This window comes from Cynocephalus volans, chromosome 14, assembly GCF_027409185.1.
Source record: "Cynocephalus volans isolate mCynVol1 chromosome 14, mCynVol1.pri, whole genome shotgun sequence".
NCBI lineage: Eukaryota > Metazoa > Chordata > Mammalia > Dermoptera > Cynocephalidae > Cynocephalus > Cynocephalus volans.
Window position 1 is genome coordinate 2809980 of NC_084473.1, and position 27840 is coordinate 2837819.

The window sequence follows — 27840 nt, forward strand, 5'->3', positions numbered from 1 at the left end:
CTTCCCTCTTACACTAATGCGTGGCTCTCTTGTCCTTTATGCTCAACTTTTTAAATAAATAGTCTTCCCTGGATATGGCAAACACCTCTCAGGCTCACCTATGGCGCAGACATCCAGTTCACTGTGCTCCTGCCTCCTGCTAAGTGGAGACACAGGCTCCTAGCACTGTCCGGGGGGACTTACACTTGACGTGGGGTCCCTTTGCCATCCCTTTTCTGTGCCCTGCCTCAGTTTGATCAGCCACAAACGTTTTCTCAAACTCCTGCAGCCTGTGTGGCTCCTGCTGCTCACAAGGCCCTCACGTCCTTCTCTCAGGCGTCAACAGTGGACTTTTAGTCAATGAATCCAGTGACCTCTGTCGTCCTTCCTCTTGGACTCCTTTGGGACCTTGGGCATCGCCTCCATCGTGGGGCTTTTCCAGACACACTGTCCTCTCCCAGTTTTCTCCGTTTGCCTCTGGCTCCCCCTCCACTCGCGTCTCTTCTCCTGCCCCGCTTTCTACACACTCATGGCCAAACTTCCCATTTTTGATTCTTCTTTCGTTCTTGCCTTTTCCCTGGGTAATTTCACTCTCAGTTTCTAGGAATGCTGCTCAAAGGACAGTGTGCAGAGAGCAACCTCGGCACCTGACCTCTTACAGGCCCCAGACCTGACTTGCGGAGAGTCTGCTGGGAATGCCATGCAGCATTTCCAGTTTAAACGGGGGAGACACGAGTCACGACCCCTATTCAGCGCGGCCCTACTGATCAATCTCCTGCGCCTGTTACTGGTGTCACCACGCTAACACTCACCGAAGCTGACTGCTCGGCATCATCTCTATCTCCCTTCCTTCGGTCCTGACACACGGTGGTCTTTGCGTCTGGATCCTGTCTCTGGGGCGTTTCCCGAATCCGTTCCAGTGTTTCCACTCCCACTGCCCCTGTCCTCTTCATGCCCTGATCTCACGCATGGACTTTTGCAACGGCCTTTGGAAGATGCCGTGGACCCCTTCTCTCTCATACAGGACAGCCATGGCATGATCAGCCCAAGGAAGCCTTGGGGTCCTGGGGGCCCTTCTCTCTAGTGTCCCACCCCTGCGTCTGGAGCGTGCTGTCCAGGTGCTGTCATGGAGTGCCCGTGACCCTCCACAGCCAGTGGGGTGCTCTCTGAGAACCAAAACTGTGCCTCATTCTACGGTGGGTTCTCTGTGGTTCTAACAGTGTGCCTCAGAGTCCTGCGTTAATCTTCAATTGGACAAAAATGATGATTAGGGGAAGCTAGCCCAGGAAAAAAGCCCACTATGGAATCCTTTATTCATTCATTTATTTATTTATTTTACATTTCTGTGGTATTATAAAGCATCATAGATGAACAAATACTTAGAAACGCTTTTCTGTGGATGCTCTGGAATACGTTTGTAAGACTGAGTTTCCACTTCCTCCCAGGCTAAGGTGACACCAGGAATGATCTGCCCCATGGCAGGTGCAAGTTTGTAATACGCACCTTGTCAGAACACAGTCCATAATGTTACTATATTTAGACTTTTCCATATTTCCTGTGAAAATATGGAGTCACGAGAATTTCTCAAATATTAAAAAGAATTGATATTCTACCTTGAAGGTCAAAATGTATGCTTAAAGAAAAATTGCATAAAGAAACTTATTTCTTCTTCAAACACTACAGCTTGGTCTTGATGCCTCATTTTGTAGATGAGGAAGATGAAGAACAGAGACTGTGCAACATGCCAGATGTCATGTGGCGTATTAGGACTGAAAGTGAAATATCACAGCCAGGTCTCAGAGGAAACAGAAGACTTGGGAGTCAGACAGATGAGGGGTTTACATTTTAGCTCAGTTATTTCTCAAGGTAGCACCTGTTCAGATTAGTTTACGAGATGACAATCATTCTCAATTTGTCAAGTACTGTGCTAATCCCTGCATAGAGAATAGTGAAGTCTCAGATTCTCATTTTCCTCATCTGACAAACAGGGCCGACACTGCCCTGCAGGTTTACTGGGTATTGAATGAACCAGTGTTTGCTGGTGCGAGCTGAGCTCCTGACAGAGGGGTGTGCTCAGGACATGGAAGCTGCTGCTGTTAAACCATGCTGTCTCCCTGCTCATGTAACACACGGGATTGTAGCCACACTCTCAAATGTGTTTATTTTCACAAATTGGTAAGAAAGTTAAACGAAACATGGGTTTATTATTTTCAGTAGGTATTTGAAATCCTGGAGCCACAATAGCTTCTAAAAATGTTGCACCTGAAAATGTTCAGCTAAACCTATTTTCTAAGCCTCAGATACCACTAAGAACTTTTCCTTGTTCTGACAGATTTGCTTCTCAAGTATTTCAAAGTTATCCATTTTAATGAGACAATCCTCAAAATTTCCTTTAAATAATCAACTGGTCAAACTTGTCATATCTCAAGCCAAGCTATCACACTTTCCCCCTGGAAACTATGTCTCAGATGAGGGACATCCTTTACGTGCCTTAGACTCAAAATCAAGATCTTAAACTCCTATGCTCATTTTGGAAAATGTGTCCTTTTCCTGGAAAACAGATTCTAATTGTATTTAAATAGTTGGCATACTTCTTGTGCTGAGAGTTTTTAAAAAAAGTTATATATAATTTCAGTTCTAAAATAAATTCAGTTGTTTTCATAGATTTAGTCCATGTTATCAGAGCTTTAATTAAAAAGAATAAGATCAAAACCCACCTGATTTAAATCTCCTTATTTAAGATCTTATAGCATACCAGTGTTGGGACAACTTTGACATGAAACAGACTCTAAATCAAAATGCAACAAAACCTCCAATCTGGATATTGACTCGGATGATATCTGAAGTCCAGATGTTTGGGCATGAGATGTCTCAAGGCCTTTCCTCAGGGATTCCCAGCAGTTCAGTGCTAGCAGGGATGTCCTAGGGACTACGGAATTCAATTCTATAATGTGGGAGAAGGGAAGAAGAGCAGTGACCTTCCTGAGGTCACAGAGCAGGCTGGGACTGCAGTCGGGACCAGCACCCAGGCCTGTCCAGCAGTCTGTGAGGGGGATGGACAGTCTTCGTGGTGTGCTGCCCGCCTGGGGCTGGGGCTGCTCTAGCAGCAATGGACACCCAGGAAACCCAGGAGCTGGAGGAGGCGGCTTCCGTCGCGTGGAAGCATGGCAGACCCACAGGTCCCGGGTGAGTTGCCCATGGAGATAAGCAAGGGCCTAGTTAAGTAAAGTTGCACTGAGCCATATGATGGAAATGACACCAGGTGGGAGGGATGACAGAGACAGTCATGGGTGCTCGCACTCCCAAGGGTAGTGATGAGACGTGGACTTACTTTCTGGAGGGACCCTATCTTTGTGCGGGCATCCGGACAGACTGCGGTGATGCGGATAAAGCCCAGTTACATGGCCGGTTCCATCACACCCGGGGGTTGGACACTTGCTTTCTTTCTTTTCTGTTCTTGAGGGATCTAAAAGCGACAACAGGTGCCAAGAGAATGAATGTTTTTACCAACTGAAGACAAATGTGGTTATTCAACAATCTGAAGAGACCTTTGCTAAAGAAAGAACAAAGCAGGTGTCAGGGGGACAGGAGTTGACATCAGATTTTTGCTTGGGTCATTTTTTTTTTGGTTTTGGGTGATTTTTCCCACTTTACACAGTGTGATCATGAATCATAAAGTATTTTAGTTTTCATCCTAGAAGAAAGAAAAGCCTGCTCCTAACCTTAACTCTTGATTAATTGTTTTCCCGTGTGTTACATGATAAGCTGTGTTGCTCAAAGAAATCAGCGTAAAGAGTGATGAGACAGTGACCTTCTTAGAGGACAAAACTCCGTTCCATTGCCATTCCAAAGTTTTTCTGTGAAATTCAACCAGAGAGTGAATTTCCGTTCAAAAGCTCTTCAGCTGAATTTCTTTCTTATTGAGTGCTCTGATCGTATACAGCATAAGCTGCAAAATTTTGCTGGTGTCGAAATTTGATCTCTCGAACTTAAGGAACACTGTTTCTTAGCAGGCCAATTCAGCACTTTTTTGAAAACAAACTGAACTCTCAGAAGGCACTGTAAGCAAATGACCAAAAGGGTGGAAATCCCCACCTGACGGAGGGGATGGGCAATCAAAAATGTTTCAGAAGCCATTGGAGCAACCGTTCGTTTTGGTTTCTTCATCTGTGCTTGGGACCAGAGGAGGCTCAGAGAGTGCCGTGCATGCATATGCGAGACTGAGAGGTGTTGGCGTCTACAGCCCTGCTGGCTTCTCCCAGGGCCGGTCAAGGGTGGGGTAGAGCAGACTTTTGGTCAAAAATTGAACGCTAGGTGCCAGAAATGTAATGACGTCACTACTAAAATTAATTCTATACCTCAAATTTACCACAGTTCATAGATGTGCAGTATAAGATCTCCAGAAAATATTTCTAAGTTAAAACTGAGACCGAATGGTAAATATATGTGTGATGCACTGTTTTTGAGCCAGTTTTTGAAAACCAGTTGCTCAGATCACCAACAGGTAGTAACTATTATAATTTGGTCCAGAGAATGCTCTGGTTAAATCTTCTTTGGAGACTTAATCTTTTTGTTTTTATATTGGCATCTCATTAATCAGGCCAATCATGAATGTTAGAAAAATATATGTTTTACTTTTGATTAAGAATTTACTTTATATCAAGAAAAACAAGCTTGGTTTTACAATTTTTCTTCTCAAGTCATTTACTTGAACTTGAAATAGACAAAGAACTCCAGTAATATATAAGTGCTATTATGTTTATATAAAAAGCACTCTCCTTTTCTCTTTTAGCTAGCGTTTTGTTCTACATAATGTGCCTTTCAGGTGCTGAAAATTCCTAAACCAGTGCTGGTGTTGAGGGAAATACGCTTCACACAATTGTCAGCTGCTTTCCCACCATTATTTATTGATAAGAACTTCTGAAAAGAAACCTAAAACTATGTGGTTGTGGCTTCATTTTCTAATTACCTCATTAGACCTTCTCTTACACATGCGAACTAAAGCCCAGGATTTTACTGTCTTCTGAGACATTTCATAATAATATTGGTATAATCTAATTAATACAAATATAGAATAGTAAATGCACAGTAACAGTTTCAAAGGAAAATCATTGATTATTTAAAATTATAGGGAGATAAGAGGTTTTAAACTAGATGCATATGAGTTGTAAAGGATAAAAAAAGTAAGTCGTAGCTATTATAAATCTTCAAGTGATTATTTCATAAGGACACTTCTGATTTTCTAACAAATTATATTATTTCACAGATTTTGAAAGTGCCCTGAAATTAAGTACAGAGTTTTACAAAAACCATGTGGCTCAAAACTATTTGAAGTTTTGGAAGACAACAAGGGTATAGTCTCCTCTCGATGCATGAGTCCTGGTGGAGGTGGGCTATGTGTTTGCCTTCACTACCACCCTCCCCGGATTTCCAATTTCCTGCAATCTCAGTTCACTTAAAAGCAAACGTACAAGCAAACACAACACAACCAAGCAAGCAAAGTGACAACAATTTAACCAAAAACCTTGCAACAACTTCTAGAAAAGAAAATCGTCTGCTGGATTTGGCTCGCTCCCCTTTAACACCCTTTTACGGAGCAGATTATCGAGTTCCACAATTAACTTCTTTTGTATTAGCTCAAGGTGTTGGAAATGTTACTCTTTGATAATTTAAACCAGCTCTATTAGGTTGTGTGGGGATGGGAGTTGATACGAATGTTCTCCCATCTTTTATAAAACAAAAGGTAGCTACAGGTAGAGACTACTGGCAGTCTCTGTGGATGTTCCTGAGAGATTATAGCATTCCTTTTTTTATCTGCTTTTGTTTTTAAAGGGAGCCTTGATCTCTCTGCTCTAGTTTGTTGGCCTTGCTTGGCTTCATGTATTTGGTTCTGAATGTAACTATAGACATCTTCAAAAAAAAACTTGAAACAATGTCGGAAATGCTGATAGAAAATGCAAATGAACTTTGATCAGAAGAAGATCTATAAAAACCGGGAGAGACAGAAATCGATGCTTTCCAACTCACGGGAAAGTCTGAATCCCCAGCCCTTCCCCACTTGACGTCCAAAGCATGTCTCCATTTCTAATGTTTGTTCCCACCCTTACCCCATTTACAGAGGGGAAGCAAGTAGTTTGAATTTCATTCCTTGCAACAAAACAAAGCAACAACAACAAAACAAAATGAGCCCAAATTTGCATCAAGACGCTGAGCTTAAAGGCACCAAGAAAGCAAAGAAGCCACCGCGACGTAGAATTTCAAAGCCAAGTCAGCCTCCACGTTTCTGTCCCGAATCACAGTGCCAAAACTCCATCCTGGAACCCGCTGTTCAGAATTCCAAAACACAAGCCTAAAGTACATTTGTCCAACTGAGCAATCACATGAGAAGACATCACTTCTTCCTAAAAATATGTGGCTCCCGTACGATTCTCAGAAATTCGACTAAAATTTTCTAATGGATAATTTTTGGCATATCTTGTTTACAATGATAGCACTATCATTTTAAAATGCCCAAAGCTCTGCTGAGCTAAAGACCCTATTTCCCCTGAAAAAACCCCAGCCTTTTTGTCATATGCTACACCTTGCCACAGTCTAGTCTTCACCTGTGCACCTCAAACAGCTCTCACGCCCAAGCACTGCCAGACCAAGAAGACCCTGAGCCTCTGGCTAAGGTTTGTCTCCAATTTGGATTTGGTTATAGCAATGCCCGACTTGCCACAGAAGTTATGTGCACACATTGAGAGGAGAATACACACCTATGTCACATTAGAAAAACTGCAGTTTTTCTGGAAAAAAAATGCAGTTGTTTGAAGTTTATACAGCAACTGATTTTCAAACCAAATTCTTAAACTGCATTGTCAGATCCACAGAGAGGAAACTCAGTATTCATAAAAATAGAATAAAATAAAAAAAGAAAAACGATTTTTTTTGGTACTAATGTAGAAGTATTTAAGGAATCACCAATTTCATTCTTAAAATTGCTTCTTAGTTATAAAAGAAACTTGTGATCAAGGTATTGATAATGCCAAGGCTGTACATGAAGCTGAATTAGAACCTGCCTGGTACTGACAGTGGGCACTGTCATTGCAAAGATGGAGCCGGTCATTCAGGTTGGATATATATATACATATATAGATATGACATACTTACTATATATGTATAATATATATATATATATGTATATACAGTTTAATTTATAGATACACACAAATATGTGCCCACCATAAAAGAAAATTTGGCTAAAACTATCATATTGGATAGTTTTGAGTGTTTTATAATAAATTGCATTTGAGGAAAGCACCATAACAGTTTCCACACTGGAGTGGGGTTGGTGAGGAGGAAGGGACATGCTGAATAGATCACTATTGATCTCAGCTGCAGGCCACACCGAGCCTTGCATAGCAAAAGGCTTCCAGTGCTTTACTGTCCCCGAGCGATGAACGTGCAGTCACTGCCCTAACCTCATGTTATCGGTCATTCTGTTACTGCTCAGTTTCTCTCAGGGGTGTTTTCTGTGGGGCTGATTTCATCAGTAAGTGTCATTTGATGATAATTTTATAAATCACAATGCCACATTCTCAATCTTGTTTATAAAATATGCGCTTTATCTCTGATTAACTAATTGTTACAGAAACTCTTGATACTCAGCATAGATTGTGGTTCATTTATAACATCATGGGCTGATCCTAATATTTTCTATCCCATGATGGGTTAGTGCTTTGATCTGCCTTCCCAGGGAGTGCACTTTCCCACTGAAACCTTTTAATGGTTATCTGCACTAGTAACATGACATGGAACTGCTTTGTCTTCTTCTCAGACAAATATTTTATTTGCTCTTCAGAAACATAATCACAAAACGTAATTCTGAAATCAACTCTAAAAACGTGCATGAGAGATATACGCTTGAGTGTAACTCGTACTTTAATTGTAGACTAGCACCAGTACTTTTCACTCTAGCCCATGCTTTCATGAGGCCACTTACATTAGGTAGAAATATTACCTTTACCATAGTATGGCTTTTTGACATGACTGTCGCTGGACTTGGGCTTCCTGTCCTCCCCGGGAAGCTGCCTTGGGGACTGGTCCTCGTAGGATCTCATGTTGTCTCTCCTGCCCGCTTCCATGGCCATCTTCTCCCGCATGGCCTTTGCTCTTTCCGTTTCCAGGGCGATGGCTTTCTCGAGAAGAGTCAGGTTCCCTTTGGTCATGTCAAACACCTCCTCGGACCTGTCCGAGTTGACGGAGGTGGTGTCGTCATCTCGCTCGTGACACCCGTCCTCCTTTGCACAACTAGAAAACGTTCTGGGCCGGGGACTCAGCTGCTCTTCCAGCCTCATGAGGTTCATCATGTCTGAGTAGTTCCTGTCCGGTGTCCTGCCCGGGAAGTCGTCCTCTTGTCTGGCGTGCTGGCGCCCGCTCAGGGTCTGCTGCGGGTTCCGCTCCTGCGGGGTGGTCTCGCTGAGCTTCCTGGCCAGGTCGAAGCACTGGTTCCTCAGACACTCCAGGCTGCTCAGGCACACCTCCTCATCGCTCTCCTCCACCCTTTTCTCTACGAGCCCGTTGTTCACGGGCTTCCCCAGCATGACATAGTTCACGCTCCGACTGTCCTGCTGTGACATGCCGTCTGTGAAGCTTCTGTCGTTGATGCTGTCTGAGAGCACGACGCCGTGTCCCTGTGCTAGCAGCTTAAGGGAGTCCACTGTTTCTCTGACCACGTCGCTGTCTAAGTCTAAACTGAGCTCGCTTTTGCGACCCAAGTTTTCGTTTTTGTCACTGTCGTCTTCCAGGCTGTTGGAGGTATTGCTGTTCATTTCCGACTCAGTCCTGGCCCTGTAGGCTGCGTCCTCAGCAATTTTGCCGAGGTTTAGCAAGGACTTGGCCACCAGCTCATCATAATTGTCATATTCATCGTTATTGTTGTCATCCTGCTCTGTGTCCTGCATTATCCGAGCATTGTGACAATCCATTTGATGGTCTTCTGCAAAGAAGACAAAAAAGACAAAAAAGAAAAGAAAAGAAACAAGCGGCTAGAACGTGAAGTTTAATTGGAACAGCACGGATACAAGTTAACTGCAAGTCAAACTCCGTTTACCCTCAATAGAGCCTCACGTCCCACTGCAGCTGCGTTCAGAGTGTTGACCTAGAGGAAACGGTTGTGCTGAAAAACAAGAGGCCTTTTGAAATACTTGCTGTGAACTCTTAATTTCCTTAATTCCTTAAAGTGAATCAGTAAAGATGGTGGATATAACTTCAAAATATTGATTTTGTATTATTTCTAAATTTTAAGGATGACTCACTGACTCCCCTGACTTTATTTATTTACATCCCAGCCAGATGCGTACTGATTATATCCACCAAATTACTAGGCTTTCTAAGAGTTCATGAACTTTACGTGTTGCCGAATCTTAAACAGATGTTCACAGCAATGGCTTTTAAATTGTTTATTCTCACAGCGATGCTTCGGCAACACAGAAGAAAGCCTCAGGTTTCTGCGGAATCACGCAGGGATGCCACTTATATTGGGAGCTCAGTGTCACAAGCACATGTTGGGGCTGAATTAAGAGTTATGTTGAAGCTGACACCTTTGAGACACAGTAAAGCAACTGGAATTCTACAGCAAAAGTGTGGAAAGTCAGTCTGGTGAACTGCGGTGCCTGAGTATGTTTCCCCGCAGTTTTGGAGAGTGGAGGGAAGGGAGCGATGGGTAAAAAGCCTGTAAAGAACTAGGACGGAGACGCCACAGCTGTGGTGTGCACGGCTCGGGACTTAATGTGACACACAGTGTTGCTTCATTTGTCCATCTCAGAGCCTCAGTAAAATTTCGGTGAGCTCATAGAAATAATATGTGAATAAGTGCCATGCTTAATCTCAAAAAGGTATCTAGAAAATACTCTCTAGAAAAGACCATGTGACAAATTGCATAAAACACCTATGTTTCCTCTGAAACATATTTTGTTGAACACAAAGAATATTTGAAATTTGTACCCGTATTCACCATTCTACGTAACTGCTATCGTGTATATTGCAAAAAGATAATAGTAAATGGGCTTTCAAATGGACCCTCCCCCTCAGGTTGGATTTGGTTAACTGTATGTCATTTTCACATCTGTTCTTTGTTTCCATGGTTAAAAAGCCAGAGCAGAAAATCTTTTTTAAAGTTGATTAATGATTTGAAGAAATGAGGTATATTGACTAGTGGAAAAATATGAGTTGAATAAGAGCTGAGATTTGGGACTCAAGCTGCTATCTTAGTAGATTTTATGCAGAAAAGACTTTTGTTAGTAAAAACAGATTTGGAGCTCAACAGGCCAGTAACAGGAAAATAACATCCTTATTATCCCACGTTTAATCAACAAATATTTAAGATCTAATACACCTTTCTAAACATCAGCAAATCAATTCACCATTTATTAGTCATAGAGCATCACTAATCGTATGAAACAAATATTGTCTCTCTTCTGGATAATTACCATAAATTGTTTTCTTTATTATAAAGATAGAGATATTCCCAAAGAGCAGCAAAAAGAAAAACAAAACAAACAAACAAAAAAACAAATAACCCCCCAAACCCCCCAAAAACAAACAAACAAACAAACAAAACCCAAACCAGTAAGTGCATCAGAAATATTGTGGAAACATTAATCTCAAATGTATACCTTGCCATGGCCTAGGGTTCAAGCTTTTAGTAATCAATCCTATTCTAATGAGTCTTTGGAAATGTACAAGTTATATTCTCCTCTCAATTTATGCACTTCGTTATATTCATGGGCTGCGATTAGAGAAGTATCCTTAGGATAACCAAGCTGTGTTATCTCCGCACAATAGCAATGGTGATTTTTGTCAGCCAGTACCATGGTACCTATGAAGACCCAACCACTAGATAAACTTACAAATTATGATTTGTAAGCAAGAAAACACAGGCAACATGTCAAGCATTTTGGATGTTGACTCAGAGAAGAACCACAATCAGGCACGACTTCTGCTTTTTATGATCTTCTCTTAAAGTTCTCTGATAGAACTCATCAGATCGTCCTGCAGAATCTGGAAAGGAGGAAGTCATTGCAAGTGGTAAGCGGGGAGAGCAAAGCCTGTCCCTGCTGCTTCTTGCAATACGACAGTGGCCCGCGTCTTAATGTTTCAGCCCCACCAAACTCGTTATGTGCACGACTGTTAGTTCTCCACAGGCTAAGTTTCAGGATTACCTCCAATTTATTTGCTCCTGCATTCCGTCTTCTGCATCACAAAGTTAAGGAGTACCTCTCAACCCTTTGATAATCAGATATCTATTCATCTCTTCACTCCACTCATAAATTACCTCCCCCTAGGAGATTAAAACAAAAACGGATGTGCTTCTCCACATGGTCTCACAGCACGCTGACACGTGCAGCTGAGAATAAGCCAAGAAGGGTCCCTGCCCCCCTGAACACCATGAGGGCACGGTCTGCCTCCAGTGTGCATTTGGTGGCAGGCTCTAATGACAAAGTGTTGCAAGAGCAAACTGTGCACACTGCTTTGGTAATCACACGAGGATCAGCATGAAATTCGAAGTTGTACACCCTGGTGCCCGTGAAGGCTTTGCTGCCTACTAAGTGTGTGACGCTGGTGACCTAGGCTTTCAGAGCCTTCGCTAGCTCATCTGTAGAGTGGGAATCATAACACTGCTAGCCCTTCTTAGAGATCTCCTGTAAGAACTGCATAAAGCTCTTTGCACACGTGGCGGCTGGAGCTAACCTGGTGGCATTGGCCACACAGCAGATGCTGAGGGAGACCAGGCCATTTGTGAAAGAAATCTGGAAATAGGCAACGGAAAATGCACTAGCAACTGAACATGCAGCCTCCTGTGTGATCCGTCTCTTCCTCAGTGTTCCTAGTATTCAGTGTTGTCTGGGGCTTTGGCACTGACAGCAGCAAGTATGGGAATGGCTGGTGAAATGGAATTAGTGGCCCAAACTTCTTGCAGCTAATAGAATTTCCCAAGTTACTGCCATTTAACTATCTCACAAGACATTTTAAATAAACTTTGTAGACTAATAGAGGGGAACAGTCAGTCAGTCCATCAACAATCACGTTCTAGGTATCCACCATGCATCAGCCTTGTCTAGAATTCAAAATAATTTATGGTGAGCTTTTAGAATTCTATTTCTGGTTCTACATATTCAGGCATTTTTCCCTTCTGGTTATGTTTTTGCTGAGGCTAATAATGAAAGGAGTCATAGGTGGAGGTGGGCTATGGGAAATAGACCAGAATTTTCTGTGCCAGTCTGGTAGTAAACATGCGGTATAGTCTACAAAATGAATATGACAACCACAACAATTGCAGGAGTCAATGTCATTCATTTCTATCTAGCAATTAATGTTCTAAGAAAGAGGGAGAATGTATTTGTGATTTTGAAAAACAAGCATTTTATCAGAAAATTATTTCAAAGTAGAAGCTTATGCTCTACGTAAAAGAGAATAATTATTTATGTAGATGTTTAGAGAGAAGACCCAAACATTGCCAGTTTCCTTTTGTAGTTTTCTTTTCTTTTCTTTTTTTTTTTTTTTGTCTTTTTTGTGACCGGCACTCAGCCAGTGAGTGCACCGGCCATTCCCATATAGGATCCGAACCCGCGGTGGGAGCGTCGCCACGCTCCCAGCGCCGCACTCTCCCGAGTGTGCCACAGGCTAGGCCCCCTTTTGTAGTTTTCTATTTTAAATATGTCATCTAGCAAAATTGCCCAGTAACAGACTATGAAAAGGAATCACTTGTCAGTAGGTGACAGCCCAGGTGTTCCCAGCAGGGAGGGGTCACGGAATTTTTATACTGGAATGGAAATTAGAGAAGACCTGGTCCAATCACTTCCAGGTCAGGAAACTGAGGCCAAAAAGCAGATGTGACTCAGTGGTTAAGCCCAGGTGCCCCTTCCGTGTTTCCACCAGCCAGCCACAAACCTCATCTGCATCACTTTCACCTCTGCAGTTTTAATTCCCTGGTGAGCTTTATAAAATGTCATCAGTCTGAATTTTACCTCCTTTGCGTCGGATTGTTATCCACTATTTATGCTCCATAGTTACAATTACAAAACCCAAAATTTCTCTTAAAAAACAATGTGCTTGCTGTAAGGTATTTTTCCTCCACCCTAAGACTAGAGTCTGGGGTAGTCAGAACACTGAGAATTACAGCTTTACAAACACAGCTTTTGACCCCTTCAACACCTATTCCAGATTGAGTGACTGCGGTTCTCTTTAGCCACTTAAATAAGCCACGGGCAAGCAAATATACCACGGAGTTTGGCAGCACAGAACAAACAGTAAGAAGAGATGCTGCTTCAACATGGAAACCACTCTGGACTTTGCTGAGTCAAAGATGAAGTGAACTGAGAGTGCACATTTCAAGTAAAAGATCAGTGTTTTATACGGCACTATAGACATATATAGGCATCAAATATATTTCTGATTGTAAATACAGAAACTCGATAATACATTTGATTCTAGTGGAAGATAATTGTGTTTTAACAGAGTTGCAACAGCAGGAAAGTGGGGTACACCACGCACACACCACGCCTTCCACTCTGTGCCAAGTAAGTGAAATTGGCGTGAACGGAGAAACCATCGGCCTTGTCAGGTCTCATGACAGGTGGCTATTTGTCCTCAGTTGACACCCATAATGGCCCCACGAGAGAGGTGTTCAAGGACCTGCTGCTCCCTCTGCAAGATGACAATATGAAGCCACAGAGGTTAATGATTTCCCAAGTCACATGCCAATAGGTGACAGCTGGAAAACCGTCCCAGAGTTCTGGGGACACATCACTGTGCGACTCTACTTCAATAGCAACCGGACCATGCAGTTCTCACCCAGGGGACCCAGAAGGCTTGACCTAGACCTGTTCTAGCTCTTCTTAATAGAGAGGACCACAAGCCCCTCTGCCTCGCCATTCAGGAGGCTTCTGCGGTGGTGGTTTGACAGCATCCATTTATAATTATTTTCTCCTTTGAAAACTCCACATTGGGTTGGTATGGAGGACCTAGTTCTATCACCAGCCATTGAAACTTGTGCTGGGATTGCCAGCTTAGTTGGCTTGCCATCTACCAGCGTCCTGTGTGATGGAGGTTAAGTCCATTCTCACCTGGAAAGGCAATTAGGAAATCAGGGAAATTCTGGAGTCTGGACTGATACTGAAACGTGCACTGGGTTCGTGACTCTAGCTTCCCAGAAAGCACGAGGAAACCAAGTGGCTGGGAAGGCAGGAGAGCAGGTGAGGACAAGGATGAGGCTGGGCAGGGCGGGCATGGGAGGGACCACAGGGCAGTCTGGCCACCTCATTATTCTGTGGACAGTGACTTTGTTATCCATGCAACGTGCCCAGTCCACTTCTTAGAACCAGACAGGGCACCATATGTTAATTTCCTCCCTCTTCGGCCCCCGTCAATCACCCAGACACACTCGGTGATGGGGTGGTGTCTTCCCATCTATGGCAGGAGAGAAGTTCTCCTACCAGCCAGGTGCCACTCAGCCTCTGAGCCATGGGGAGGGGCTTCCCTCCCCTCCACAGTCCCTGCAGTAGGGGGAGGCTGGGTTTTGCTCACAGCTCTTCTCCCAGTGGGGTCCTAGCACCTGCTCCTGCTCTCACCTGTTCTCAACTTAATGACAAGGGGCTTCACTAGAGGCCTCTCAGACCCCTCCGAGCTCAGAAACTTCCCAGTTCAGAGTGGATGGAAGGGGGGTCCAGAAGGTGGGAGTGGAATGTGCTTGTCTTGTAGTCAGAGGACAGACACAACGTCTGGACCTCTCCAGACTTACCTATCCCGTTCCCTAATGACATCTTACTTAATGGTTCTGCTGTTTGTTCCATTTTCAGTGCTATGAGTATCTTTCAGAATATGTCTATTCATGTTCACAATCGACAGTGGCTTCTGGATATATTAGAGCTGAAAATTACCCTGCCGGAAATTTGCTGTAAGTCCCTTCATTGAGCTTCAGTGTGGTGAGTGCCAGCCGCCGCCGCATGTCCTGAATCACCAGATATCAGTGCTAGAAGAACTCCAGAGATGGTCCACTCAAGTTTCTTATACTGCATTTGGAGACACATAGATCCTGAGGATTAAAGTAGCCTGTTTGACATCAGCGTGCCCTCGGCAGTGGGGACACCCTGCTTTCCTACATCAGTTCAGCTTTTTTTCCCATCACACAACACTTCCTCCACCTTTCAGAGCTCACAAGTATTCTGAGGATTATAAAGCAGTGTTATCTCAAAGGCAAATTTCCAAGAAATAAAAAGATCCACGTTAAGGAAGCATTTATCTGCTTCAAGCCGAGAAGGCAAATCTTAATCTCACGTACTCCACGTTTCCTCAGCTGGAGAAATAAAAGCTCGCGAAGAGCATGCACAGGTCCCCACCCTGCAGGACACATGCCCTCCTCAGACCTGGCCTCCCAGCCCCCGGCTTGAGTGAGCACTCAGGGGACACAGTATACAGAACTCCACCCTGGAATGGAGCAGAGGGACTGATTTTGCACTGAGTTCTAAATAACAAATTCCAGATATATTCTAAATAAATGCCACCTAATTGGGAGAGCCCACTCCTGGGTGTCCTTGATTCTTTAGCTGGAGTTGTCACCATGTAGTTATCCCTGGGCATTGTGGCAAAGCTGCTTCTGCAAGGCATCCCCCGCGGCCCCAACAAGGGCCCTTTTTTCTCTTCTCTGATAATTCATTTGCTTCTTGTTATTTTTTTTTTCAATAGATGCAGACGAAGTCGGATTCTACCTTGATCTACATATTTTTTTTTTTTTTTTTACTTTTCCAAGCCACAGAGAATTTTTCTACCATAGCCTTTCCTCTACATTCCCAAAGCATCAAGTGCTAGTTATAAATCTGAATAATATCCTCAGGAATGGCACAGGCACTAACCAGGCGCCCAGGCAGACGTGGCATAGGGTGTGGGGGGAACAGAGATGGGCACAACCACTCTGCTGCTGAGGGCCGTGCATGCAGACGAAAAGGTATCTGAATTTTTTTAGATAGTAATGAAATATTCAAAGTGTCTCTTAAACATTGTTTAAAATGGCTGGCCGGCTAGCTCAGCTGGTTAGAGAATGGTGTTACAACACAAAAAGGTGTAAGGGGGCGGACCCCCATACCGGCTAGCTGACAATAAGTAAAAAAATGAACGTTGATAGCTGGCATATAATTTTACTATTGTTTGTAAAAAGAAATATTTAGGATTAACTGGGACTTTTTTCTAAGCACAGGAAAGTAGACATACGGCATTTCAGTAATAATCTTCCTGCACCGTGTTAGTTAACTAGAGTGAATTGAGTGTCTGGAGTTTATATGCTCCATTTTGGCACATTTTTTCTGTTTTTCAGAGATTGCAGAGGCCAACCCATGCCATTACCTGCACACTCTCTGTGTGCAGGAGGAAGACCGCCTGCCCATAGGGTCTCCCCGCTGGGTTACCACTGGGTTACCTCGTCTCAGGACTCCTTGCTGCTAGAGAGGAGGAAGGTGGGTGAGCCGCGCGACAATCTCAGGCATGTCCTCCACTCAACAATGCCCGCCTGTGCGGGGCTAGAGTGTCTGTTTTGACTTCAGACAGCAGTTTCTTTGCTCTTATTCATGCCAATTACTGGGAAGATGGTTTTGGTGTATTATATGCAATTACCCAAAATGTATCTGCAGCCCTTCCTCTGAACTGTGTGTCATTTCCTCTATGGTTATGTCTCGACTTCAGTCCTGTAACCGTAAATGTCTGTACATCTGGCAGCTCGACCTCCATACCCGCCAGTAGAGCTGAGTCCCTGCCCGTGAGCGTGTCTGCTCCGTGCCCATGTGTGCGCTGCTGCTCTTTCCTCTGGGTCTCTGTACATCAGTCTGCTCTGTGGAAGGCAGCCAAAGCCTCCCTGAACTCAGGTGGGGCACGAGCCTCCTCTCCCATTGTCTGCCCTCCAGTGCAGGGCGCAGGGACCTCAGGAAGGTCCCCTGCACATACTCATGGACTCCCCCTAGGTCATGGGCTTCTAAATGTCTAGTGAGCTTGGTTTCTGCCATTCTCTACAGGGAAATGAAACCTGCAGGCCAGACATTGTCCACACGCCCACGTACACTGATTGCCTGAGACAATGGTCTTCTTAGAAATGGACTGGCTCAGATTTTGGAAGATCCACCAAGCTGGTTCCACTGCAACAACACATCTCTCACAAGAAGGATGTTATGCAGAAAACAGAAGAATGGAGACAAATTTCTACCAAAGATAAGAGACAGGTGTGAAATACCATCAGCCATTTATCTACCTGGGTGAAAGACTGGCATTTCTAGATATCTTTCGTCAAACTGAAAAATGCAAAAACTTTGGAGAAGGCAGCAGACCACACTCCTGGCATCAGAGACTTGTAATTGTCAGTTCTGCGTGAGCCAGCCCTGCCCTGCCCAGGGGCACTGACACAATGATGCTCGCGTATTTGTTTAAGAAGTGGCTATTGAGCTTCATTCTGAGCTGAACCATAAACCAAAAAAAAAAACAACGTCTTTGTCCTCTTCCTGGCCGATCATGATGCTGCCAGTAAGAGAGAGAAAAGGAAACAGAAAGTGCGTCTGGGCCATGGGGTGGGACGGTGGTGTGTGCCCTGACGACAGGAGAGGCAGAATGAGAAGATGAGAGGTGGGGACGGGTGCTGCTGCGGGAGAGGACCAGGCCAGGCCCTGCTGGAGGGCGACGCCTGAGCAGAGGCTGAGCAGCAAGGAGCAACGTGGTGTGCCCGGGAGGCTTCCAGGGGAGGCCAATGTGTGAGCAAAGGCCTGGGGGGTACCGTGCTTCTTTGATTCCACGAGCAGTACAGGCAGACATGGCTGGTGGAGTGTGGAGCAGGGGCAGGCTGTGGGCAGCCAGGCTGGGCACATGGCATGCTTGGGGCTGGAGCATATTACCACTGTGTGTGTCACATGAACAGCCATGATGAGAAAAAGGCGCAGCACCTTGGACTAACTCCTCTGTCATGAGAGCTCCCAGAGCCTGGCAATTCCCAGGAGACTCCATCACAGCCTCTAATGTCACAGCACTCTGTAGGTCACACATTGTTGTTGTCACCTTGGAGATAAAGGAGTAAACCCAAGGAAGATTTTTCCTGTATTTGCCCCAGGTCACATGGCTAGGACATGAACCTAGGGTTCCCTATGACAATGTTCTAGGTCCAGACCTTTCTGATGGATGAGCCCATGGCTACCTCCCCCTGAGCCATCCACCTGCCAGCGAGGCTCTTCCTCAGAGAGCCCAGGTGTCCTGGGGAGTGGCAGGTGGTGAGCTCTGGCAGTGCCACAGAAACTGCTTCAAGGCTACAATGTGCTGGAGGAGGCCTGGTCCCTTTGGCATCTGCACTCCTATAGTGAGAAGGCTCAGGTGTCACAGGTTCTAGCCCCAATAAGGAAGAAATGCCACCTGGGCTAAAGAAACACAGCTTATGCCAGAAAAAAACTCAGAGGTTAAGGTTTCCTTGGCTCTAAGTTGCTAATATTTCTGTGTCTGCTTTGAACAGTCAACAAAAATTGCTTTTCTGAATCCTTCCAAAGTCTGAACAATTTTGGATCAAAGAAAGAGGAGCCTATTGGTTTTACATGCAAGAAAAGGTTTTTCTTTTAAAGTTATTTGTCTCATCCAGAGATTGGAACAGATAATGCAAGAGGATGGTGCGTGTTTCTCTATGGGAGCACACGTGTGTGCATGTTTGTAGTCAGAAGGAATATAAGACTGAGTTCTGGGGCATTTGGAGAAAAGACTGCACTGGGCCCCGGTTGGAGATAGAAGGGGACAGAATGCTCTGTGTCCACACTCCCAGCACGGTGGCACCAGCCACATGCGGTGACTGAGGAAACGAATTGTTAACATTACATAATTTTAATTACTCTAAATTATATAAAGATATATTACATTTAATTTATTTATGTTTATATAACCATGTTTGCCTAAGGGCTACCATGTTGGCTAGGCAGGGCCAGAAAGAAAGGGAAATTCAGTAGGAACTGTGCTCTAATTTTGATTTTTATAATGTACACACATATATATATATATAATTCATATGTGTGTTTACATGACATGCACTTTATATAAGCACCACTAGCAGACCACTGCACCTGTGTGGAAGGGCTCTCCTCATGGCCTCGTGCCCTGCAGTGGAGCCCGTTTTGGCATGTGATGCTCCGGCCTGATCACGTAACCTGAGTGGAGGAGCAGGTGGACTGCTTTTCCTCCTGGGAGCCACTGCTGTGCCTGTGTGCTCCCGAGTGTCCCCAGGACATGAACGGGGCCTGTACACAGAGGGCACCAGTCAACGCCTGCAGCATCAAAGGACAAACTAGTGAGGAAAGGAGAGCTGTCGGGAAGCCCCGCGCCCTGCAGACGATAAAGGGACGGCAGCCTGCTCTCGATCATCATGTGCCTGTCACCCGCCTTGCCTGTCCTCCTGCTCCTGCTCAGCAGAGTCTAGGTCAGGAGTTGCACACCACGCGCAGAGTCAGAGCTAAGAGCTTGCAGTGAAACTCCACGCGCAGAGTCAGAGCTAAGAGCTTGCAGTGAAACTCCACGCGCAGAGTCAGAGCTAAGAGCTTGCAGTGAAACTCCACGCGCAGAGTCAGAGCTAAGAGCTTGCAGTGAAACTCCACGCGCAGAGTCAGAGCTAAGAGCTTGCAGGGAAACTCCACGCGCAGAGTCAGAGCTAAGAGCTTGCAGTGAAACTCCACGCGCAGAGTCAGAGCTAAGAGCTTGCAGGGAAACTCCCCACGTGCTGCAGACACGCGAAACGGGAAGCACAATGCCACCTGAGTCAAGACGGTATCGTCATTTTACTGATTTTAGGTGCGTCCATTTCATAAGCTAAAATGTGGTTTAAACATTTCCATTAAGCTAAATGAGGTAAACTGAAGGAAAAATAATAATTTTCATAAAGAAAGCAAGTTGCGTAAAAACTTCCAATTTAGAAATTGTTATGTTTCTTTCTTAAAGTTTCTATTCATTAGGGATGAAGTTTCATCCATTCACAAAGCTTTGAGGGCCTTTCTACCTGATGACATTGTAGGTATCTGGCCCACCTAAATTCATGGCTTTTAAACAAATAGGATAGTTATATCCTCCCACCCAGAGAACAAGCTATTTGGAGCTAATAGGTCTCAGATTGAGATTGACTGAAACATGCTAACCAATTACACAACTCTCTCTTTCTCTCCATCTCTCTCTGCGTCTCTATCTCTGTGTCTCAGTTTCTCTGTCTGTCTGTCTGTCTGTCTGTCTTTCATACATGCATATCAAAGATTTTCCAAATTAACTGGACTACCCCGAGCATTCCTTGCCCCACAGAGCAGATTGCTGATGTTACTGCTGTTACTGGAAAATTAGGCAGTGGAAGAGTCTTTGTGGCAATTCTGGTCCTTCTGTGTTCCAGAATCGATTTGAAACCAATTTGGCTGCACACATACATTTGCTGGATTGCGAAGGAACTTGGGAGAACATTAAGGTTCCTTCTCTCCATTTCTAGTCAACCATATTTTATCCTTGTCAGAGGAAAAGAGACCAGTCTATTTCTAAAGACCCTCCAGAGAGAACACTACAACTTTCCTGGGTAACCCAATTTAATGCTTAGTGATCCCCAATATCCACAAATTTATGTTCTTATCTTTAGCTCAAAGCCTAACAGTTTCCATCTCAGCTTAGAACTTCTGGTTCTGCCCTCTGTAAAGAGCCACACTTTGTATTTTTCACGTGTGCATCTCTTCTACACTGTATTGCATGTTTCTTCTGGAAAATGGTGATGCTATTTAGTCTTTGTGCTCGCACGCAACCCAGTGTCCTTCTGGGACACACAGAAAATGCACACTGTGTTTTGAAATGAGCTGGCACCATGCTCTGAGTCGTCTAAACTCTCGCAGCTTTAATATACATAATATACTTGCTGCATGTAGGTACGGAATTTAGGTTCAGGGGTTGAGAAGAGCTTTAATAAGCACACGGGAGAGTGGTATCGTGCTAAAATTGTCCTTAATAACTATTGTGACATTACAGTTCTGATCTGTCTTACATTGGTCAAGCGTTTTTATACGTGCAACTTCTTTAAGCTTTGAGACAGGACAGCGAGGTGAATGAGGGTATGCACTGTTATCCTAATCTTGAGGTCAGGCTGAGGTCCAGGGAGGCCAGGGGACTTGCTCAGGATTAGTGGGACAACCAGAGCTGGAGAACAAACTCAGCATCTCTTCCCTGGACTTTATGCTACACTTAATAGACTAACACTTGGAATCAAAATTAAATTAACAAGACATACCAAATAAGCTGTTAATTTCTTAGAGTGGGCCAAAACCAAAATGAATAAAAATATATTAGACCTAATATTTTACACCTTTTATTTTTTATTATTAGGTAAAAAACATTTCCCCAGTACTTTATGCATGCTATTTGCATCTTAAATATTCATAGCATTACATTCTCAGCAAGTTTTCTGGTTTGAATCAAGGTACCTAAAAATTCATAAAATATAACATATAATTATATTTTATAATTATGCAAAAATAATTTGCATGAAGAAAATTTAGTTTTTGTCATAGACGGATACCTATAAATTTTTAATTCTATGATTACTCATTACTAATATTATTCATTGCGGTATATTTCAACATACCTGAATACTAAATGTCCTTAAAAAAATGTTTTCATGGATGTAGGAAAAGATTAATTTTTAAGATGATAAAAAGCCATCACACTCTTTCTCCCAACTGTGTCCACAGTCTTTCTGCAGTTGGAGCCTTGCATACTAAACACGTCCTCTTTGTTTCTAGGCTGGTCTCAGAGCTCACCGCTTTTTCTGCTGACTGCAGTGGAAAACAGGGTGGCTAATTCTGATTTTCACAGTCTGTCTGCATCTCAACTTGCTTCCCTCATCAGGGACGTTTCCCTGGGCAAGATGAGAGAGGATAATTGGCTAATCAATATGGGGAACAGTATCTTAAAGGGAAGTTGGGGGATTCAGCAGCCTCGACACACAGCCCTCGCCCCTGCCATCCCACCCTCCTCTCAGGGAGGGTCAAGACTATCTACAGCAGATTATCAGGATGCTTTAGCAACCGGGGGCCCAGTGCACCATCCTGTTTGAAAGAAAAATGCAACTCAGGAGACCTTAACACTGAAAAATTCATTTCTGTGAGGAGGAATTTATACACCCTTTAAAGAAGGTTGAGTCACTGCAGAGTGGAAGTGTCATGAGAAGATAGTCTCAGGTACAGGAATATCTCATGGTGACGGCAACAAATTATCATTTAACAGGCGCCAATCACCAGCCCATCACGATGATTTCGACAGATGACAGAACAGAGTCTTAGTGCATGCATCTAACAAAAGCAGCCCTCCCCGCTTCCTGACTCTGCAGCACACATTTATTCTCCCTCTGGTCAGCTTCCTAGGCCTTGCCTGGAGCAATCACAGAGGACATTTGAGAAGGTTCCTAGAGTAATGATTCACATTTTTCCTGAAACAACCCGACTCCTCCTCAGTTGAGACTGTCCCAGGATGCCACCACTTGTCTTTGGCAGTTGATACGAAAAACACACTAAAAGAAGCCAGGAACCCCTAGAAAAAGAAGGATCCTGCCACTTTCCCAATTGTCTTTCAAAGTCCAACCATCCGAGGCAGTCCTGAGATTCAATAAAGAGCAGTAAACAAAAACCTTCACATATTTATCAAAGTATTTCACAAACAGAACATTTAAGGAAACGGCTATGTGTCAGCAATGGCAAATAAAGATAAACATGCATCAGTTTTCTTCGTCTAGAAAGCACATTGCTGTGCTCTCCCTCATGGAATCCCATGGAATTTTCATTCCTGTCTATGGGGAGATATGACATGTGTGTGTGCATGCGTGTCTCAAAGGACGTGTGTGTGTGTGTGTGTGTGTGTGTGTGTGTGTGTGTGTGTCAGTGTGACTATACAAATATTATGTATATGTACATATGTGTGTGAAAATTTTTATTTAAAGATTTAAAGGCTTTTCTCCTTAGTGGACTGGAGTATAAAAATAAACCATAACTTACTAATTAGATCTGTTTAATCTATAGTTCTCAAATAATAAGAATCCAAAAAGATGTTTACCATAGCATGTACAGAACCTGCTAACAGAAAAGTATATGACCACTGAGCAATAACTTTCTTAACCTAGATGAGGAAAATCTTATTTAAGAAATGTAGACCCAGAAGAGAGCACACCTGGGGTCCTAGGCAGGAGCTAAGGGCAGCATTCCCTGCCTGGAAGCAGTCAAGGAGCACACTGAAAACACCACTTCCATGCAGGTGGCCCACCACAGCCACCACCACAGCCACAGCTGCTGAAAAAGCAGCTCAACACCACAGCAGTAGCCACAGCCACCATGCACGTGGCCCACCAGACACTTTGCATTGACAAGGACAGTCACCACTGGAGACCAGAAAAAGAAGAGGATGTTTCTCCTCAAAGCCCATTCTAGAGGAAAAGAAGAAGCAGCTGCTCTACCTGATGACCAGATATTAATGTAGATACACTAGAAATATGAAAACTCAAAAAAATATGACACCACCAAAAGAATACAGTAGTTCTCAAATACCAGAGCCTATAGAGCATGAAACCCTTGAAATAACTGAAAAGGAATTCTGAGCAACAATCTTAAGGAAACTCACTGAGATATGAGAAGACTCAGTTAGACACCAGAATGAAATGAGGAAAAAAACCCCAGGATATGAAGAAGAAAATTTACAAAGAGGTTAATACCTTAAAAAAGAATGTAGCAGAACTCATGGAGCTGAAAGATTCACTCAATGAAATAAAAACATAACTGAGAACTTAACATGCAGAAGAAAGAATCTCTCATCTTGATGATAGTCTTTTTGAAATAACCTAGGTGTTACAGTCCACAGATCATCAAGTCGAAGGTATACCTGTTCCCCAATGTTCATCGCAGCACTGTTTACAATAGCCAAGAGTTGGAACCAGCCCAAATGTCCATCATTGGATGAGTGGATATGGAAAATGTGGTATATCTACACAATGGAATACTACTCAGCTATAAAAAAGAATGAAATACTGCCATTTGCAACAACGTGGATGGACCTCGAGAGAATTATATTAAGTGAAACGAGTCAGGCACAGAAAGAGAAATACCACATGTTCTCACTTATTGATGGGAGCTAAAAATAAATAAATAAATTCACACACACACACACACACACACACACACACACACACACAATGAGGGGGGTGGGGAGAAGACATAACAACTACAATTCCTTGAAGTTGATACGAGAAGCAAACAGAAAGGACCTTGTTGGGTGGGAGGGGGGAGAGGGTGGAGGGAGGGAGGTTTCAGTGATGGGCCACTATAATCAACTACATTGCATATCGACAAAATAAAATTAAAAAAAAAAAGAAACAACCTAGGTGGACAAAACAATGGAAAAAAAGAATGAAAAATAATAAAGAAAATCTAAGAGAGCTAGCAGACAACCTTAAAAGTGCAGAATCATTCAAATCATGGGTGTTCTGGAAGGTGAGAGAAAGGAAGAGGCATGGAACCTATTCGATGAAATAATAATGGAAAACTTTCCAGGTATAGGGAAAGACACAGACCTTCAGATCTGGAAGGCTCAAAGGTCCCCAAGCAGATTCAATCCCAAAAGATCTTCTCCAAGACACATTATAATCAAATTGGCAAAGCTAAAAGACAAAGAGAGAATCTTAAAAGAAATAAGAAAAAAGTATCAAGTCACTGATAAGGGGGCCCCTATCAGACTAACAGCAGACTTCTCAGCAGAAACTCCACAGGCCAGAAGAAAATGGGATGAAATATTCAAAATACTAAAAAAAAAGAAAGAAAAGAAAAACTGGCAGCAAGAATATTTTACCCAGAAAGGCTATTCTTCAGAAATGAGGGAAAATTAGTATATTTTCCAGACAATCAAAAACTGCAGGAGTTCTCCACCACATGATCAGCCTTGCAAGAAATCCTCAAGGGAGTCCTGCATCTGAAATCTTAAAAATGATAATCACTACCACAAATACATAAAGAAGATCAAAACCCACTGGTAGAACAAAAATGCAAACAAGAAAGAGAAAGAAACTAAATCTTACCACCACAAAGTCCATAATGACGATGCAATAATGCCCCTGCTGTATTTCTGATTTTAGTAATTTCTGTCTTCTCTCTTTTGTTCTTGGTCAGTCTAGATAAAGGTTTACACATTTTGTTGATCTTTCTAAAGAATCAACTTCTGGTTTGGTTGATGCTCTCTGTTGTTTTTTAACCCCCTATTTCATATATTTCTGCTGTAATCTTTGTTATTTCCTACTTACATTTGCTTTGGTTTAGTTTGCTCTTCTTTTTCTACTTTCTTAAGGTAGAAGTTTACATGACTGATTTGAGATTTTTCTCATTTTTAATATAGGTGTTTACAAGCATAAATGTTCCTCTAAGCACTGCATGAGCCCTGCATCCTATACAGTTTGATATGTCGTACTTTGACCTTTATCTCAAGTCCTCTCTAATTTCCTTGTGATGTTTCTTTTAACTCATTGTTCATTTAGGAGAGTGTTGTTTAATTTCCACACATTTGTGAATTTTCTAAATTTCCTTCTGTTATTATGATCAGAGAACATATCTCTTATGATCTTAGTCTTTTAAAATATATTAAGACTTGCCTTGTGGCCAAATTTTTTTAAAAATTTTTAAAAAATTAAAAAATACAAATAAAAATTTATTTTAAAAAAGATATGTGGACTTAGACGGTTACAATGTATTTTGGAAATAAAATTCTTCATGCAAAAGACCAGTTATGGTAGGTAACTGTACAATAAATATAATTTTGTAATATGAACTTAATGTAATCTTAAATGGATTACTCGAATATCCTCCCCTGTTGTTGATATAAGTAGAATGTGATAAAAAGAAATTATTCTATAATAAAAAAAACATCACGTTTGATTACATATTTACCACTTACAGAAAATAATTTAATCTTAATGAGCCTCAGTTTCTAATTAGTAAAATGAGAATAAAAGTTTCTACCATACCTCTCTCATACAGTCAATGTGAAGATAAAACACAAAAATGACCATAAATACACCCATTGGAAATGTACATCATCAGCACTACTTTGGTTTATGTGTAGCTATAATGTTGGAGGATCCTTGGAATTAAAATAAATGCTTATTTCCCAAGTTATGAATAATGGTCCTTCCACAATCTGTGGGGTCCTAGGGTAATAATCTGGAGGTTTGTACAAATTTGTTTTATTGAAAACAAACCTCTCAGTAAGCTTTTAATTTCAATTTATAATATAGCTGGGAAATGCTTCATGGTTGAAAAATGACATCTTCTTAGTGTAACCTGTCTTAGATGCTCTATCTGCTTGTGAGGCTGATGTCAACCTGAGCTCTGTCCTGTGGCTCCACCACACCCCTGACTTCCTCCTGTTAGATGTCCATCTGCCACACGCACTGGACATGTTCTCCTCACACTGTGCTCTGACTGGGTGTCTTTTACTTTAGGTCACTTTCTGTGCTTCTATTTCCTGGAAAAGAGGCATAGTCAACCTTGCAGGGAATCTGCTGCTGGCCCAGAGACGCAGCGGTCCTATGAGTGTCAGCCAGGGAGCACAAAAGGCCATTTTCAAGATGAAACACACAACAGGGAAATCCCCCAGCTTCTCAGAAATGTCCCGTTTCTGCCAAGTGCATCTTGTGTGCACTGTGTACGTGTAACATACAGTACTGGTGCTGCATTTCTGCATAGATATTTTGCCATCGTGGCAGAAATTTACATTTGTTGATGGTGATTTTGCCAATAAATTTAACAGTAAAGTAAAATATAATGTGCTCAGTGAGGATACAAAAATACGAGATTGACAGATGTGTGCATCTCAAAGACTTACTTCAAAAAATTGTACATAACTAGGAGTTTGATCATGTAAAATGACTGCTAATCAACAAAGCTATACAATGCCTTTGATCTAGAATCTCCCTGGAGATTCCCAACCTTGATGGATTATGAAATACCTGGAGTATAATGCACCTGGGATGTCTTCCTGTGATAGTGGCCAAATGGTCACTTGGAACACCTATTCATGAGGCTCCTCCAATGGAGACTTCTCTCTCTATGACAGAAAGGCTTGTGAGACAGTCTCCAGGAATCAGGGTTCTGAGGCGATTTATTCATAGGAGAAATACTTTCACTTGATTTAGAAATCAAACAAGCCTTTAGTGACCCATCCAGAGAACCTGCAGCTAGAAAACCACAGAAGGGTCCCCATAAGAGACATTACTGTTGATTCTAAATGCCTGTTTTGGACTTAGGATTCACATGAGAGTTTATCTGAAAGGGAGCAAATTACTACACTTTTCTGCCAAGGATACTCAGTAAACAGGAAATGTTTGTCTTATACTGGTTGCAGATGGCTTAATCTCATAACATCTCAGTGTGGCTGAGCTCATCTTGAGTAGTTCAACTGACTTCTTTAAAGTTCACATAACAAATGATTGTAGAAGCTGCTTAAACTGGGGTGCTGGAGGCTGAAGACGAATTCTGGAACCAGGCACCCAACAATTGATTATTTATCCTGTATCCTGCTACCTCTTCATGGGTATTTGCTTTCTGGGACCTACTTCTAGATTCAACATTTGCTGAACACCTGAGTAGTATACCATGCTGGGTGTGGCCAGAGAATTAGAAGAGTTGAGACCTGCATTGTCATTATGCAGCTGTCTGTTTGGTGATACTATTATACATTCATTAATTATGCCCATTTACTTGAACTCTTGTAGCAAAATGTCTTTAGTTTTGATTCGCTATCTGGATTGTTTAAAGAATTATGTTTTAAGTGTTC

At 42.8% G+C, this 27840-nt stretch overlaps 1 protein-coding gene across 4 annotated transcripts in view; it reads right to left on the reverse strand.

The window, feature by feature from the left end:
• The window catches only part of MYT1L (myelin transcription factor 1 like), a 182391-nt gene that overhangs the window by 107474 nt on the left and 47077 nt on the right, over positions 1 to 27840 (reverse strand). For 3 of the 4 annotated variants that reach the window (XM_063077850.1, XM_063077849.1, XM_063077848.1), the window contains exons 5-6: positions 7985 to 8956; positions 3311 to 3445 (exon numbers count right to left, since the gene is read on the reverse strand). In XM_063077850.1, coding sequence (XP_062933920.1) covers positions 3311 to 3445; positions 7985 to 8956 — 1107 coding nt within the window. Of the gene's footprint in view, positions 1 to 3310; positions 3446 to 7978; positions 8957 to 27840 lie in introns of all 4 variants that reach the window. The other variant, XM_063077847.1, reaches the window with a different exon arrangement.